General features: G+C 36.4%; 1 protein-coding gene across 1 annotated transcript in view; it reads left to right on the top strand.

Annotated features, from left to right (window-relative positions):
* Nucleotides 1-16892, top strand: part of LOC101694040 (phospholipid-transporting ATPase ABCA3-like) — a gene marked incomplete at its 5' end in the record, with an annotated part of 119498 nt that overhangs the window by 66675 nt on the left and 35931 nt on the right. The window contains 4 exons of the mRNA XM_045072686.1: nucleotides 6742-6895; nucleotides 9643-9943; nucleotides 11779-12022; nucleotides 12237-12441. Of these exons, the coding sequence (XP_044928621.1) occupies nucleotides 6742-6895; nucleotides 9643-9943; nucleotides 11779-12022; nucleotides 12237-12441 (904 nt within the window). The remainder of the gene's footprint in view (nucleotides 1-6741; nucleotides 6896-9642; nucleotides 9944-11778; nucleotides 12023-12236; nucleotides 12442-16892) is intronic.

The raw sequence follows: 16892 nt of genomic DNA, 5'->3' as shown, positions 1-16892 counted from the left end.
CCAGGGTGCCTGGGTGGCTCAGTTGGTTAAGTAACTGCCTTCAGCTCAGGTCATGATCCCAGAGTCCTGGGATCGAGTCCTACATCAGGCTCCAGGCTCCATGGGGAATCTGCTTCTCCCTTTGACCTTCTCCCTTCTCATGCTCTCTGTCTCACTCTCTCTTTCTCAAATAAATAGATAAAATCTTAAAAAGCAACAACAACAACAACAAAAACCTCTGTCCAGCAAAGGAAGCAACCAAGAAAACTAAAAGTCAGCCTATGTAATGGGAGAAGATACTTGCAAATGACATATCTGATAAAGGGTTGGTATGAAAAATCTATAAAGAAATTATCAATCTCAACACCCAAAAAACCAGATAATTCAATTAAGAAATGAGCAGAAGATATTGTTGTAGGATTGCAGGGTTCTTGTCTCATTGAGTTGAAGAATGAATTTCTGGACACAAAAGGGTGAAATGAAGTGTAAGTTTATTAAGTGAAGGTGAGAGCAGAAAAGAAAGAAAAAGCTCTCTACTAGAGTGAGAGAAGACCCCTGAGTTGCCACTGAGTGTTTTAGGACTGGTCTTTTATTGAAAAGTTAACCAGAAAGCTTGTGGCCTTGAGATTCTTATGCCATCTTGATTTCTGCAATTGATGACATCCTTAATGACTTACTTCTTTGAGGTAAATTTTTAATAATAGAATGGCTTTATATTTACAGAAAAGTAGCAAAGATAATGCAGAAATCCTGTATGCCCCTCATGCAGTTTCCCAGTTGTTAACATCCTTCACTACCACAGTACATTGGTCATGACTAAGAAACCAACATTGGCAAATTGCTATTAATTAAGCCTACATTTTATTCACATTTCACTAGTTTTTCCACTAAGTCCATTTTCTGTTCCAGGATCCCATCCAGCATATGTTATATTTAGTCATTTCTCTTTAGTCTCATCTGGTTTGTGAGAGTTTCTTATACCTTCCTTAACCTTGGACATTCTGATCAGATGTTTTGTGTAATATTCTTGAATTTGGGTTTGTCTTATGTTTTTCTCATGGTTAGAATGGGGTTATGGCTTTTGGGGAAGAATATTGCAAAGATGAAGTGCCTTCTTCCTCTTATCCTATGGGGGGGTACATGATAGTATCATGACATATTACTGTGATGGAACTACTACTTTGATCACCTGGCCAAGGTAGTATGGACATGAGTCCATACTGATATAAGTAGGGGGCTGAATGAATAAATGGAGAAGAGAGACAAATCTTCCTTGTAGAATTCCAGATAATGTTATAGCTACTGTCCTTCCAGGAAGAGTATGTATTCAGTCCCTTCTCGCCTTGAGTATTGAGTATGATCTGTGTCTGATGACATGCTTCTAAAGAACACAGTACAAAATGGGGAGAAAAGGTAATTTTACAGTGGAAAAATCACATTTTAATATTATTGTATATACATTTTTGCATCCATAAACATGTATAAACATGTTTTATGACCTTGATGTTTTATATAAATGGTATATTTAACAGCCCTGAAAAATACTTTTTTCCCTCTAAAAGATTAGACATTTTATATCTCTCCATGTTGACGTTTGTATAAGGAGAAATTTCATTCATTCCCTCCAATTGATATATATCATATTTCATTACATAAATATCATGTTTTTTATTACATTGTATTATTTATTCCAGTATTTTGCCATTACACACTTTAGTGAATATCTTTGTATCTGTCTTCTGGGAAAATATGTGAGATTTCTCTAGAGTGTATATCTAACAACGGAATTTCTAAATTGTGGAAGGTGGGTATTTTCAACTCACTGGATGTTGTCATGTATTCACCAATGCATTAGAACTAGCTCACTGTACAATTGGCAGGATTTGAGTCTTTCCTTTTCATCAGCACAATACTAGACATGCATTGACAAAGTTATTTTGCCCATTCTAAGTCCTCTTTATTGGATCAGAAATTTTAGAATCAGCTGATTAGTTGTTACAAAAATTTCTAGTATGCTGGTTTATCTGGCTGGAATTGATCTGATTAGAAACCACAGGTCAATTTGGGGAGAATTTATATCTTTAAAATATTGAGTCTTCTAACTGAACTCTGTATAGTATACCTGCATTTATTTTAATCTTCTTTAATCTTTCTCAGTAATGCTTTACTGTGTAGATTTTATACATCTTTTGTCAGATTCATCCCAAAGTATTCTTCATTTTTAGATGCTATTGAAGATGGAGTTTTTTAAAATTTCAATTTCAGATTGTTCCTTATGTTTATAAAAAAAAAAAAAAAGTTCAGATTGTTCCTTACCAGTATATAGAAAATATTTGACTTTTGGATGTTACATTTTCTTACCTCTAGTTAAGTCTTGAATGGAAGTAGTTAAGAATATTCCTTTCTGAACTCAGAGAAAAAACATTTAGTTTTTCATAAGTAAGTATGATACAAGCTGAAGGTTTTTTATAGATGCCCTTTATAAGTTTGAGAAAGATCTATTCCATTCCTATATTAATGAGAGTTTTTATCAGGAATGAATATTGGATTTTGTCAATTTTTTTTCCATATCTAATGAGATGATTAAGTGCCTTTCTTTTTTAGTTTCATAAAATGGTAAATTGTATGAGTTTTTGAATGTTAAAACATTAAATGAACCCTTGCATTATTATAACAAACCCTGTTTAGTTTTAATATATCATTTTATTATCATATTGTTAAATTTGATTTCAAATTTTGTTCAGAATTTTTGCATTTATGTTCATGAGATACTGGTTTGTGATTTTTTTTTTAACATTGAGTCAACTTTCTTTTTCTTTCTGTTTTTATTTAAATTCTATTTAGTTTTTATTTAAATTCTAATTAGTTGAGGTACCTGGTGGCTCAGTCAATTAAGTGTCTGCTCTGAACTTGGGGTTTTAAGATTGATTCCAGTGTCAGGTTTTGGGATTCTTTCTCTCTACCTCTTCCTCTGCCCCTCCCCCATACTGTTCACACACTCTCTCTCTAAAAGAAAATTCTAGTTACTTAACATGTAGTGTAATATAGGTTTCAGGAGTAGAATTTAGGGGTTCATCACTTACATATAACACCCAGTGCTCACGATAAGAGGGTTCTTCTTTCTCTGCATCCCCATCAGCATCTGTTTTTTCCTGTGTTGTTCATTTTAGCCATTCTGACTGGTGTGAGGTGGTATCTTATAGTGGTTTTGATTTGTATTTCCCTGATGCTGAATGATGTTGAGCATTTTATCATGTTTCTGTTGGCCATTTGTATGTCTTCTTTGCAGAAATGTCTTTTCATGTCTTCTGTCCATTTCCTTTTTTTTTCCCCCTAAGATTTTATTTATTTATTTGAGAGAGAGAGAGTGAGAGAGAGCATGAGAGGGGAAAAGGTCAGAGGGAGAAGCAGACTCCCCATGGACCAGGGAGCCTGATGGCAGGACTCTATCCCGGGACTCCAGGATCCTGACCCCAGCCGAAGGCAGTCTCCCAACCAACTAAACTACCCGGGCGCCCTCTTCTGTCCATTTCTTGATGGATTTTTTTCGGGGGGGTGGGAGGGGGATGTTAAATTTGTTAAGTTCTTTGTTGGTTTTGAATACTAGACCTTTATCTGATAAGTCATTTGCAAATATCTTCTCCTGTTCCATAGGTTGCCTTTTAGTTTTGTTGACTGTTTCCTGACCTATGCAAAGCTATTTATCCTGGTGAAGTCCCAGTAGTTCATTTTGCTTTTGTTTCCGTTGTCTCTGGAGATGTGTTTAGCAAGTAGTTAATGCGTCTGAGGTCAGAGATGTTGTTGCCTGTGTTCTCCTCTAGGATTCTGATGGATTCCTGTCTCACATTTAGGTCTTTCATCCATTTTGAGTTTATTTTTGTATATGGTGTAAGAAAGTGGTCCAGTTTCATTCTTTTGCATGTGGCTGTCCAATTTTCCCAACACCTAGAATGAATGTAAATAATTTAGAAGCAAGTTGCATTACAGTGTGTATTATAGCAGATCCAAATTTTGCATTTTATGTGTGTGTATATATACATTCATGCCTGTGCATATGTGGATGTAGAAAAATCATTTGTATCTGCCTGGGTTGTAAGATCTTGAGTATTTTTTTTCCTCTGGCTTATTGTAATTTTTAAAACTTTTCACATTCTTCTACATAAAGCTGTCCAGTTTTCCCAGCACCATTTATTGAAGAGACTGTCTTTTTTCCACTGTATATTTTTTCCTGTTTTGTCGAAGATTATTTGACTATAGAGTTGAGGGTCCATATCTGGGCTCTCTACTCTGTTCCACTGGTCTATAGGTCTGTTTTTATGCCAGTACCATGCTGTCTTGGTGATCACAGCTTTGTAGTAAAGCTTGAAATCAGGAAATGTGATGCCCCCAGTTTTTTTCTTTTTTCAACATTTCCTTAGCGATCTGGGGTCTCTTCTGATTCCATACAAATTTTTGGATTATTTGCTCCAGCTCTTTGAAAAATACCGGTGGAATTTTGATCGGAATGGCATTAAAAGTATAGATTGCTCTAGGCAGTATAGACATTTTAACAATGTTTATTCTTCTGATCCAAGAGCATGGAATGGTCTTCCATCTTTTTGTGTCTTCAATTTCTTTCATGAGTGTTCTGTAGTTCCTCAAGTACATATCCTTTACCTCTTTGGTTAGGTTTATTCCCAGGTATCTTACGGTTCTTGGTGCTATAGTAAATGGAATTGATTCTCTAATTTCCCTTTCTGTATTTTCATTGTCTTACACTATACACAAAGATAAACTCAAAATGGATAAAAGACCTCAATGTGAGACAGGAATCCATCAGAATCCTAGAGGAGAACATAGGCAGTAATCTCTTCGATACCAGCCACAGCAACTTCTTTCAAGATATGTCTCCAAAGGCAAAGGAAACAAAAGCGAAAATAAACTTTTGGGACTTCATCAAAATCAAAAGCTTCTGCACAGCAAAGGAAACAGTCAACAAAACAAAGAGGCAACCCACGGAATGGGAGAAGATATTTGCAAATGACAATACAGACAAAAGGTTAATATCCAGGATCTATAATGAACTCCTCAAACTCAACACACAGGAAACAGGCAAACATATCAAAAAGTGGGAAGAAGATATGTACAGACATTTCTCCAATGAAGACATACAAATGGCTATCAGACACATGAAAAAATGTTCATCATCATTAGCCCTCAGGGAGATTCAAATTATAAACACATTGAGATATCACCTTACACCAGTTAGAATGGCCAAAATTAACAAAACAGGAAACAACATGTGTTGGAGAGGATGTGGAGAAAGGGGAACCCTCTTACACTGTTGGTGGGAATGCAAGTTGGTGCAGCCTCTTTGGAGAACAGTGTGGAGATTCCTCAAGAAATTAAAAATAGAACTTTCCTATGACCCTGGAATTGCACTCCTGGGTATTTACCCCAAAGATACAGCTGTCGTGAAAAGAAGGGCCATCTGTACCCCAATGTTTATAGCAGCAATGGCCACGGTCGCCAAACTATGGAAAGAGCCAAGATGCCCTTCAATGGACGAATGGATAAGGAAGATGTGGTCCATATACACTAGGGAGTATTATGCCTCCACCAGAAAGGATGAATACCCACTTTTGTAGCAACATGGACAGGACTGGAAGAGATTATGCTGAGTGAAATAAGTCAGCAGAGAGAGTCAATTATCATATGGTTTCACTTATTTGTGGAGCATAACAAATATCATGGAGGACAAGGGTTGTTAGAGAGAAGAAGGGAGTTGGGGTAAATTGGAAGGGGAGGTGAATCATGAGAGACTATGGACTCTGAAAAACAATCTAAGGGGTTTGAAGTGGCGGGATGGTGGGAGGTTGGGGTACCGGGTGGTGGATATTATGGAGGGCACGGATTGCATAGAGCACTGGGTGTGGTGAAAAAATAATGAATACTGTTTTTCTGAAAATAAATAAATAATTTTTTTAAAAAAAATTAAAAAAAAAACTTTTCCCATTGACTGTGTCTTATAAAATTAATAAAACCTAATAAAGGTGTTCGAAGAAAAAGGCAAGGTAAGAACTGTACTCGTCTTCAGTAGTATGTTTTACTGTTTTATCACAGTGAACCGATATAGCACAAATACTACCTTGAATTTAAAACATTATTATCAGACCAAATCTGTATCTGATGTGCTTTTTTGTGGTCCTGGTCAAAGAAAGGTATTAAAAAGTCTTGTTGGTTCACTGGTTTAGAGTGAAAAATTTATCTTCTCAAATCATGAGATTTCATCACAGGTTTCAGAATGACCGTGGTTGGACCTCAGATCTCTATAGTATGAATTTTATGATTCCATTTATCATTTTTTCCATATATTAAAATTAAATAACAATGTCTGTTTCTCCCATAGAGTCGTGAACTCTTAGAGGATAACTGAACTCTGTGGTCATTTGCTCATAAACCATTACAGATGTTTAGATTGCCTGGAGCAGAAAGTTGAGAAAACAAATCTGTTAAACTGGCATACACTTAGAAACATTATAGAAATAAAAGTCTGCTAGAATTAGTATCATTCTTCAAAATAAATGTACTAGCTCTCTCTTCTAAAAAAAAGATACTGTCTTATAACTTTAACTTAATTAAGTTCAGTTTATTTTATCCAATATTAGTATTAACATTATATAACTGTGCTTGGTTTTTTTTTTTTTAATTTTTGCCATCAACCATGAGAATCTTGCAATGAAACTACTGTTATGGTTAAAATGAATATTTGCTTGTGTGTAGGGTCATCAGGAAGGATGAGGAAGCTTTCCAGACCCCATCCCTAAAGGAGAAAAACAGAAGAGAAGACATGAACCAGAATATGAATGCTTCTGGAAGTTTTGAGAGATACTCTCCTACTGCAAGTGAACACTCTAATATTAGGTTTAATACTGGGGTGAGCATTTCTACTAAGAATGCTATGCTAGTGGTATACATTTGGATGGGATAAAAGATAGATTTTATTTTAATGTTTGAATTCAAAGGAGACTTTGAATTTTGAGTTCTTAGCCAAGGAAGGCCAAGTAAGGAAGAGTCTGTAAAACAATCCAATTAATTATCTAATTCAAAAGTTAAAATATAGGTTCTTTCCATAGTTTGGCTATTGTGGACATTGCTGCTATAAACATTCGGGTGCACGTGCCCCTTTGGATCACTACGTTTGTATCTTTAGGGTAAATACCCAATAGTGCAATTGCTGGGTCGTAGGGCAGTTCTATTTTCAACATTTTGAGGAACCTCCATGCTGTTTTCCAGAGTGGCTGCACCAGCTTGCATTCCCACCAGCAGTGTAGGAGGGTTCCCCTTTCTCCGCATCCTCGCCAGCATCTGTCATTTTGTGACTTGTTGATTTTAGCCATTGTGATCTCCCTGATATGAGGAAGTGGTGATGCAACATGGGGGCTTAAGTGGGTAGGAGAAGAATAAATGAAACAAGATGGGAATGGGAGGGAGACAAACCATAAGTGACTCTTAATCTCACAAAACAAACTGAGGGTTGCTGGGGGGAGGGGGTTTGGGAGAAGGGGGTGGGATTATGGACATTGGGGAGGGTATGTGCTTTGGTGAGTGCTGTGAAGTATGTAAACCTGGTGATTCACAGACCTGTACCCCTGGGAACTAAAAATATATGTTTATAAAAAATAAGAAATTTTAAAAAAAGTTAAAATATGATAGTTAAAAATCAGATTTTACTTTCAACATTATTTCTTTTCTTTTTAATTTAATTTTATTTTTTCAGTATTCCAAGATTCATTGTTTATGCACCACACCCAATGCTCCATGCAATACATGCCCTCCTTAATACCCATCACCAGGCTCACACCTCCGCCCCACCCCAATACCCTCAGTTTGTTTCTGAGTCTACAGCCTCTTATGATTCGTCTTCCCCTCCGATTTCCCCCAATTCACTTTTCCTTTCCTTCTCCTAATGTCCTCCATGTTATTCCTTATGCTCCTTATTTCTGAGTTACTTATCTCGGTTTTTAAAATTGCTTTGTTCATTCAGAGTTGAAAAAGGGCCTTAACAAAAGTTACCACTATTTACACATATAAAAGCCATTAAAATTTTTTTTTAAATTCTATTAGTATCATATGTAGTGTTCAATAATTTATCATGTCTAGGAACCAGTGCATTAAAGCCACTTAAATTTATGCCTTGGAATGTGTTGCACTTCTAATAGACTGTTCCCCAACCATTTCCTCATTAGTATGGGAAAATTCATTGGATTGCCATTAATTTCTTTTGTTGTTCTCCGATTGTCTTTTCCCTACAGTTTCCCTAATGAAGACTAGGGATTCTGAGATGATAAGCATTTTTCAGAGTTGCCCATAAGCATGCCTTCACTGAGGAGCCTATGAGCTAGTTGTGAAGCAGAATGGGTATTGTACAACCAGAGTGCAGAATTTTGAGCCAATTGGAACTGGAATTCCTATTCTATCATTTCCTGTCTATTTGACTTTGACCAAAATAGTTACCATATTTGTGTTTCAATTTCATTCTCTGTGAGACTGTTTTAATGAGTTAATACTAGTAAAGTTTGATTTTCATGATGTTTGGCATGAATCAGTTATAAAATGTGATTTTCTTGTCTTCTTGCTTTCTCATTTCTCCTTCTGTATCACTCTTCCCTATTTCCCTCTCTTATGAAGATGTAGATGAAGGAAGATTTGCAGACTAGTCTAGAAAAGTTGTTTCTTAGCTTCGTATATTCTTTCACTCTAGTAATATATTTAATAAACCATCTTATAAAAGTCAGAAAGTACATTCTTCTACTTTGAAGACAATGTGTGAAAAAATTTTTCCTTCTAAACTTTACCTTATTTTTGGCCAGCGACAATAACCAAATGCTGATTTTTTTTTTCATTCAGATGATATTAGTTGATTGATTAGGGATTTTTTTTTCATGATGAATTGTGGGGTGTCCAAAATGTTGGGAAATATTGTTAAGCTATTGGTTACATATTCCAAGTAATATGCTCTCTATGCTTATCTTTAATATTCACACTACCTTTTCAGGATTTGTCTCTACTTTTAAAACAACAGGTTTTTGTTGTTAACCTGATAAAAATATATAATCAACTATAGCTGGGCCAAAAAGCTTGAAAAAATAAAGAAAATAGTATATTTAGGTACATTTTTCAAAATAACAATTAGACACTTTGCTTTAAATTTAGAAGTTGAAGAAAAGGGGCGGAACACATTATTGCAGTTTAAAAATAAATTCATTTTCTGTTTCCTGACTATCCACTATCACATGAATTAAAATCTAACAATGGAAACTCTTACGTACGTACATTTTGGGAATGCTTTACTTATCAAATAGGGATAGGATTGAAGAATCATGATTTAATATTGATGAAGACTGATATCATGTTGTCTGCTCAGAGAGGCTACGAATATGTTAGTGATAAAAATCATCCTTTTGAGTTTTCCAGTATAATTTGATTAGAAGCCAAGCCTCAACAAACTACCCAGGAAGGAGTTTTTGCTTGTTACCTGTGTGCTCACCATGGCTGTGTTCTATTCAAGGATATATTTATAGAATGTGTACATCTTCTACCATAAGATTCAGAAAATTCATGTCAGTGAGTTTCATTAAGGTTTGTAACCATTGTAATGCCATCTTTCTCTCCTCTTGTCAGTGGTCTCTTCACTGGCAGCAGTTCTACGCCATGTTCATAAAGAGGGCTATGTTCTCTTGGCGCAACTGGAGTTTGTCGTTGATGCAGATACTGGGACTTCTGGGCATTGTTTATTTTCTCATGAAAGTAGAGAAGATTTCAAGAAATACAATTGAACCTGCCAGGGAAATGGATTTGGAACAATATGGTCAAACCACTGTGCTTTTCTCAGATGATAGCCATTCTGATTTTTCTCAGAATTTAACAAAAATTCTTGATATCATGCTAAAGGCTAAGAAACAGAAACTTCAGGAAGTGAAAGGTAAGGCTCTTTCAGAAAGAAAAAGACTGCTAATAGATGAAAACTTGCTTGTATCACTCCCAAAGAGAGGTCCTAACTGGAATATCATTGCTCTTTTCTTTCTTGAGACTCACCAATCTCACAAAGGCAGCCCAATCAGAGACAAGGATCATCCTTTAAGGAGACTGGCCACAAAAGTTAATTATTAATGGAGGCACTTTGACCGTGGGTCATCTGACAGCTTTAGCTACACCTTCTAGGGAATGAATTGAAGTACTAAAATACTTTGTTTTGTAAAATTTAGGACAAAATCTCACATAAAACCAGGCTCACAGTATGATACTAAATCCCAAAAGCCTTCGCAGCAGTCTCTAGATTAGCTATATTTTAAAACAGGTTAGGCTGAAGACTTTATGGGCAGGCTTACTTATTTGGAAGGCAGTAGTAATAATTGATTCCATGTACTGAATACTACCTTTGGCAAGAACTTTTCTAAATATTTCAATTATCTCAATTTCTATAACATACTTGCTTGAGGCTTAGAGATGTTAACTAAGTTGCCCCAGATAATGTATCTAGTATGTATTAGAGGAGGGACTAGATTTTAGGACTGCCTGGTGGGTGTCTGCCATATTAACCCACTCACTACACTAAATCACATCTGTAAGGAGCAAATATCGTCTTTCAAGGCTGATCATTTCCTTACAGGTGTTTGCATTTCCTTCAGCTACTGCCTTGTTGACTGTTGGTTTAAGTTAGCATAGAGCCTGTGCAGTTCAGCAGGTTTTTTCTCTTTTATCCTTTAGGTTCCATTGTCAGAGATGAAAATGCATTGCGAAATATTGGTTATTCTATCATAATCCTGATTTTACAACATGCACATTATAGGTTGGGTGGTATAAAAGCTGTCATTAAATCACATATCCCGGGGCACCTGGGTGGCTCAGTGGGTTGAGCCGCTGCCTTCGGCTCAGGTCATGATCTCGGGGTCCTGGGATCGAGTCCCGCATCGGGCTCTCTGCTCAGCAGGGAGCCTGCTTCCTCCTCTCTCTGCCTGCCTCTCTGCCTACTTGTGATCTCTCTCTGTCAAATAAATAAATAAAATCTTAAAAAAAAAAAAATCACATATCCCTTTTCTTCCTCCATGACAGGAGTACTAGATGAACACTTACTGTCAAAGATCACATAGTTTAGCAGAGAAGAGGGGAGAGAAAAGGGAGAACTTAATTACCATAATGCATAATGTGGTCCCTTTTCTACTATATTATGTTGTTTATACAAAAATAAAGACTGTACCTCACAGATATATCAGTAGTAATGTTTCAAATGGCAAGATTGCATTCCTTTTTCATGCTGAGTAATATGCATGTGTGTATCTAACATATACATGTATATATGTGTGTATATATATCTACTCTTCATCTGTTCATCTGTCACTGGACCACTTGGGTTGCTTCCATAATTTGGCTATTGTAAATAATTCTGCAGTAAACAGAGGGGTTTCAAGTTAGTGTTTTTGTTTTCCTTGGGTCAGTACCCAGTAGTGGAATCACTGGTATTTCTATTTTCAATGTTTTGGGGAACCTCCATACCATTTTCCACAGTGGCTATACCAGTTCGTATTCCCACCAACAGTGTACAAGTGTTATCTGTTCTCCACATCCTCATCAAAATCATCCTGACTCTATTAATAGAATAGAGTTCTTGACCAAGATGTGTCAGAGCTGTTGTGAGACACTGGAAATAGAAAAAGTATCAGGCAAGTTAAATTATTGGGTTCTCCCTCTCCACACTGCATATTAAGTGATCTCTACCGCATGCTGAGCCTGTGGTCATTTATTGTTTTCTCATTCCAGGTGACTTACAGACATACTTGCAGGACAGTCAAGAATGCATTTACTCATGCATTATCGCAATTTCCTTTAGGGATCAAAAGGTAGTTACACTTTGGTTCAACAACATGGCATACCATTCACCACCATTATCCCTGGCAGTATTAGACAATCTTATTTTTATGGCACTTTCTGGCCCTGATGCTTCAATTACGGTCTCCAACAAACCTCAGCCTCAAAATATTGTTTCTAAAAAACTTGAGGGAAGGTATGTATGCTTTTTTATTGGGATTGTGCTTGGTATTTAAATATAGCCCTATTCCCCTATCTGAACACATTCTTCATAAAAAGTTAATTTTAAAGTTAATAAAGTAATAAAATAAATAAAAATAATTTATAATAAATAAAAAGTTATTTTTAGAAACTAATATTTTCCACTTCATTATCTTACCAATGTATCCTCTTTATTCATTCCTTTGTAGAAAAATCCCAGGACAGCAGGTAGCCTTGAATTTGTATCTTGGTGTGAGTATTTTCGTCAGTGGCTTTTGTCTTCTGACAGTGACTGAGAGAATCAATAAGGCAAAGCACATCCAGTTTGTGAGTGGGGTCTCTGCTATTAATTTCTGGCTCTCTGCTCTGCTGTGGGACTTCATGATCTACTTCATTGCCTGCTGCTTACTCTTGGTGAGTGTTAAAGTCCTTTGTGGGGCTTAGTTTCTGGTACATCCCAGAAAATTCTACTCAGTTAATATTAATTATCCTAATTAATATTAATATTGAAATCTCTCAAGAAAGAAAGAAATACTTTGTCACATTATATCAGGGAATACATTGTGGAATATGTCTCAGTGAAAATCTTTTCCTTTACATTCTTCTTTTAAAACACAATGTTCTCGTTTGAAGAAACAACCATCTTTTAAGATACCTTCCAGACATGCTTGCTCTCTAATATGTATTGGCCCCACAGCTGCTACAAATATGGAAGGTTTGACCTGTTATACTACAACACCAATCCCATATTAAACAAAGACAAATATTTTTATAAATTCTTTTCTTCTCCCTGTAGTCATCTGATTGCACTGCAAGAATAGTAGTGGAATCACTGGATCATATGGTATTTCTATTTTCAGTGTTTTGGGGAACCTCCATACAGTTTTCCACAGTGGCTGCACCAGTTTGCATTCCCACCAGTAGTGCACAAGAGTTATCTGTTCTCCACATCCTCATCAGTAGCTATTCTGACATGTGTGAGGTAGTATCTCATTGTGGTTTTGATTTGTATTTCCTGGTGGACTATATTTTCTCAGTGAAATTAAGCTATAAAAGGTGTGAGGTTTGTGTGGATTATTAATAGAACCGAGTTCTTGAGTTAAATGGTTAAAATGTTTGACTTTGTGCCATGGACCATTCAAATTTTATGCATGTGTTCAAGCACTTGAACACTGAATAGATAATGAAGAATTATTGAAACTCTTATTTTTTAAAAGATTTTATTTATTTTTTTGACAGAGAGTGACTGCGAGAGAGGGAACACAAGCAGGGGAAGTGGGAGAGGGAAAACAGGCTTTCCGGGGAGAGCAGGGAGCCTGATGTGGGCGAGGCTTAATCCTAGGATCCTGGGATCATGACCTGAGCCAAAGGCAGAGGCTTAACAGCTGAGCCACCCAGGCGCCCCTGAAAATCTTATTATTGAAAGTAAAGTCAGGAGGATGTTTGTGGTCTGTTTTTACTTGTCACTTTCCTCATCTTTTCTACATCTGGCATCTCCGGAGCCATCCTTCTGTGAGAAGGCCAGTGAGATACTGCTGTGAAAGTTAAAGCAAACCCATTTGTTTTTTTGTTTGTTTGTTTTTTTAAATTTTATTTTTCTTTTTCTTTTTTTTTCATTTATTTATTTTCAGCATCATAGTATCATTATTTTTTCACCACACCCAGTGCTCCATGCAATCCCTGCCCTCTATAATACCCACCACCTGGTACCCCGACCTCCCACCCCCCCGCCACTTCAAACCCCTCAGATTGTTTTTCAGAGTCCATAGTCTCTCATGATTCACCTCCCCTTCCAATTTACCCCAACCCTCTTCTCTCTAACTCCCCATGTCCTCCATGCTTTTTCAGACCCCTTTGTTTAAAAACAAAACAAAACAAAACAAAAAACCCCATTTGTTTTAAATGAAATGTAGGTCATAGTAACACCCACTCATGACAACACCTTAATCTTGGTGAGTGTTAAAGTCCTTTGTGGGGCTTAGTTTCTGGTACATCCCAGAAAATTCTACTCAGTTAATATTAATTATCCTAATTAATATTAATATTGAAATCTCTCAAGAAAGAAAGAAATACTTTGTCACATTATATCAGGGAATACATTGTGGAATATGTCTCAGTGAAAATCTTTTCCTTTACATTCTTCTTTTAAAACACAATGTTCTCGTTTGAAGAAACAACCATCTTTTAAGATACCTTCCAGACATGCTTGCTCTCTAATATGTATTGGCCCCACAGCTGCTGTCCTTAATACCCATTTCGTTTGGTGTGCTCCCTCCTTGCCTCTGTGAATGAATCATTAAACACTACATCAGAAACTCTAATGATGTCCTATAGAGTAACTAACTGAACATAATTTAAAAAAGGAATTAAAAAGACAAAATAAATTTAAAAATAAATGAGATGTGGGGCTCGGAGGCCAGTTTCACTGGCTCCCATGCCATTAGAAAACAGGATCATTGTTCATGGTGCTCTAGGGTTGGAAGGATATAACTTTTGGTTCTGAGGAGGAATGAGGGCTCTCTTCCTGGTTTGAAGATGACTATCTTCTCACTGTGTCACACATGGCAGAGAGGGGAGAGAGGGAGAAGGAGAGAGCGAGCTAGAAGGAGTGGGAGAGGGAAAGAGCAAGAGCAAGAGCTCAAGAGCCTGCTTTCACTGCTTTCACCTTTCTTTTTTTTTTTGTTTTTCACTTTTGCCAAATCTTTTTTTTTTTTTTTAATTTTTTATTTTTGATAAACATATATTTTTATCCCCGGGGTACAGGTCTGTGAATCACCAGGTTTACACACTTCACAGCACTCACCAAAGCACATACCCTCCCCAATGTCCATAATCCCACCCCCCTTCTCCCAACCCCCCTCCCCCCAGCAACCCTCAGTTTGTTTTGTAAGATTAAGAGTCACTTATGGTTTGTCTCCCTCCCAATTCCATCTTGTTTCATTGATTCTTCTTCTACCCACTTAAGCCCCCATGTTGCATCACCACTTCCTCAATCACCTTTCTTATTGTAAGGATACTATCCCATCACAGGACCCCACCCTCACGGCCTTGTCTTAACCTGATTACATCCCAAAGGCCACACCTCCAGATACCAGCACAGTGGAGATTAAGGCTCAAAAATACTAAGCTTCCAGCTTTGAAGATAAAGGAAGTTGCCTTGAGCTGAGTGATACAAACAGCCTCTGGAAGCTTGAAAAGGCAAAAAATGGAATTTCTCCTAGAGCCTCCAGAAGGAATACAGTCATGTGGACTTTTTTATCTTAGTCTAGTGAGAACCATTCCAAAACTCTAAGATAACTTTGTGTTGTTTTAGCCACTAATTTGTGAATTTGGTACAACAGCATTAGAAAACAAATACAGAGGCTAATATATAGCTATCAGAATAGCTAAAATCTAGAAAGCTAAAATACCAAATATGGATAATAATTTAATGCAGTGGAGGGGGCAATTATTACTGATGGGAACATAAATTGGTCCAGTTACTTTGGTAAACAATTTGACATTTTCTTCTAAAACTTTGAAGATATATATATATATATATATATATATACACATACATACATATATATATAAACACACACAATATGTATATATGGTATATATATCTAAAACTTTTTTAGATATATATATCTAAACTTTATATATATTCTAAAACTTTGAAGATATATATATGATATATATATATGATCTCCAATGCATATATATGTGCAAGAGACATGTACAAAAAGGTTTTTAAGAATGCTATTAATAAACAATAAACATGGCAAACAACTCAAGTATTTATCAAATATAACAGATGAATAAAAGTGATACAATAATACCCTAGAATACTAAAGAGCAATGAAAATGAACTGCCACACTAGGCAACAGTGGGGATGAATTTCACAAATACAATGTTAGCAAAAGAAGCCAGGTAGGAAGAAGTACGTACTATATAGTTCCATGTATAGTTGAAAAATAAAAGTAGTATTTAGGGATGTTTTTGTTAAAACTGTAAATAAAAGGGCGCCTGGGTGGCTCAGTGGGTTGAGCCGCTGCCTTTGGCTCAGGTCATGATCTCAGGGTCCTGGGATCGAGTCCCGCGTCGGGCTCTCTGCTCGGCGGGGAGCCTGCTTCCTCCTCTCTCTCTCTGCCTGCCTCTCTGCCTACTTGTGATCTCCCTCTGTCAAATAAATAAATAAAATCTTTAAAAAAAAAAAAACTGTAAATAAAAGAAGGAACGTAATTATCATAGAGGTTAGGATAGTGTTGACCTTCACAGAGGAGGGATATGTTGTGCCTTGAGTTGCATTGGTGTCTTTGGTAATTTTCACAGCAGTGTTTGTTTTGTAATATCTGAGTGATCTGTTCATCTGTATTTTGTACAATTTTGAATGTGTTACATTTCAAAATAAAATTTTCACTTGATAATTATTTTTAGAGACTGTCTACAAAAGTTTTTTTAAGACCCAAGATAAAATAAATTACAGTGCTCATTCTGGCTGTTTATATGCCTGATTTAAAAGATACTTCCATGGGGCACCTGGGCGGTTCAGTCAGTTAAGTGTCTGGCTTCAGCTCAGGTCATTGTCTCAGGGTCCTGGGATCGAGCCCCATATGGGCTCCCTACTCGGCAGAGAGTCTGCTTCTCCCTCCCTTTCCCCCTGCTTATACTATCTCTCTTTCTCTCTCTCTCTCTCAAATAAATAAATAAAATCTGTAAAAAAAATAATAAAATATTCAACTGAATATCTTATTGATATTTTTGTTTATAGACTAATTTGGGGAATAGCTGCATTCTTACAATGTTGAGTCTTCCTACCTAAAAATGTACATTTTATAATTAGTGAAATCCCTAAACATCATAAATCTTTCAAGGAAAAAAA

This window comes from Mustela putorius, unplaced genomic scaffold (assembly GCF_011764305.1).
Source record: "Mustela putorius furo isolate JIRA1106 unplaced genomic scaffold, ASM1176430v1.1 tig00004041_pilon_pilon_pilon, whole genome shotgun sequence".
Classification (NCBI taxonomy): Eukaryota; Metazoa; Chordata; class Mammalia; order Carnivora; family Mustelidae; genus Mustela; species Mustela putorius.
Note: the sequence above shows the minus strand (reverse complement) of the source record. Positions and strands in the feature narration are given on the sequence as shown.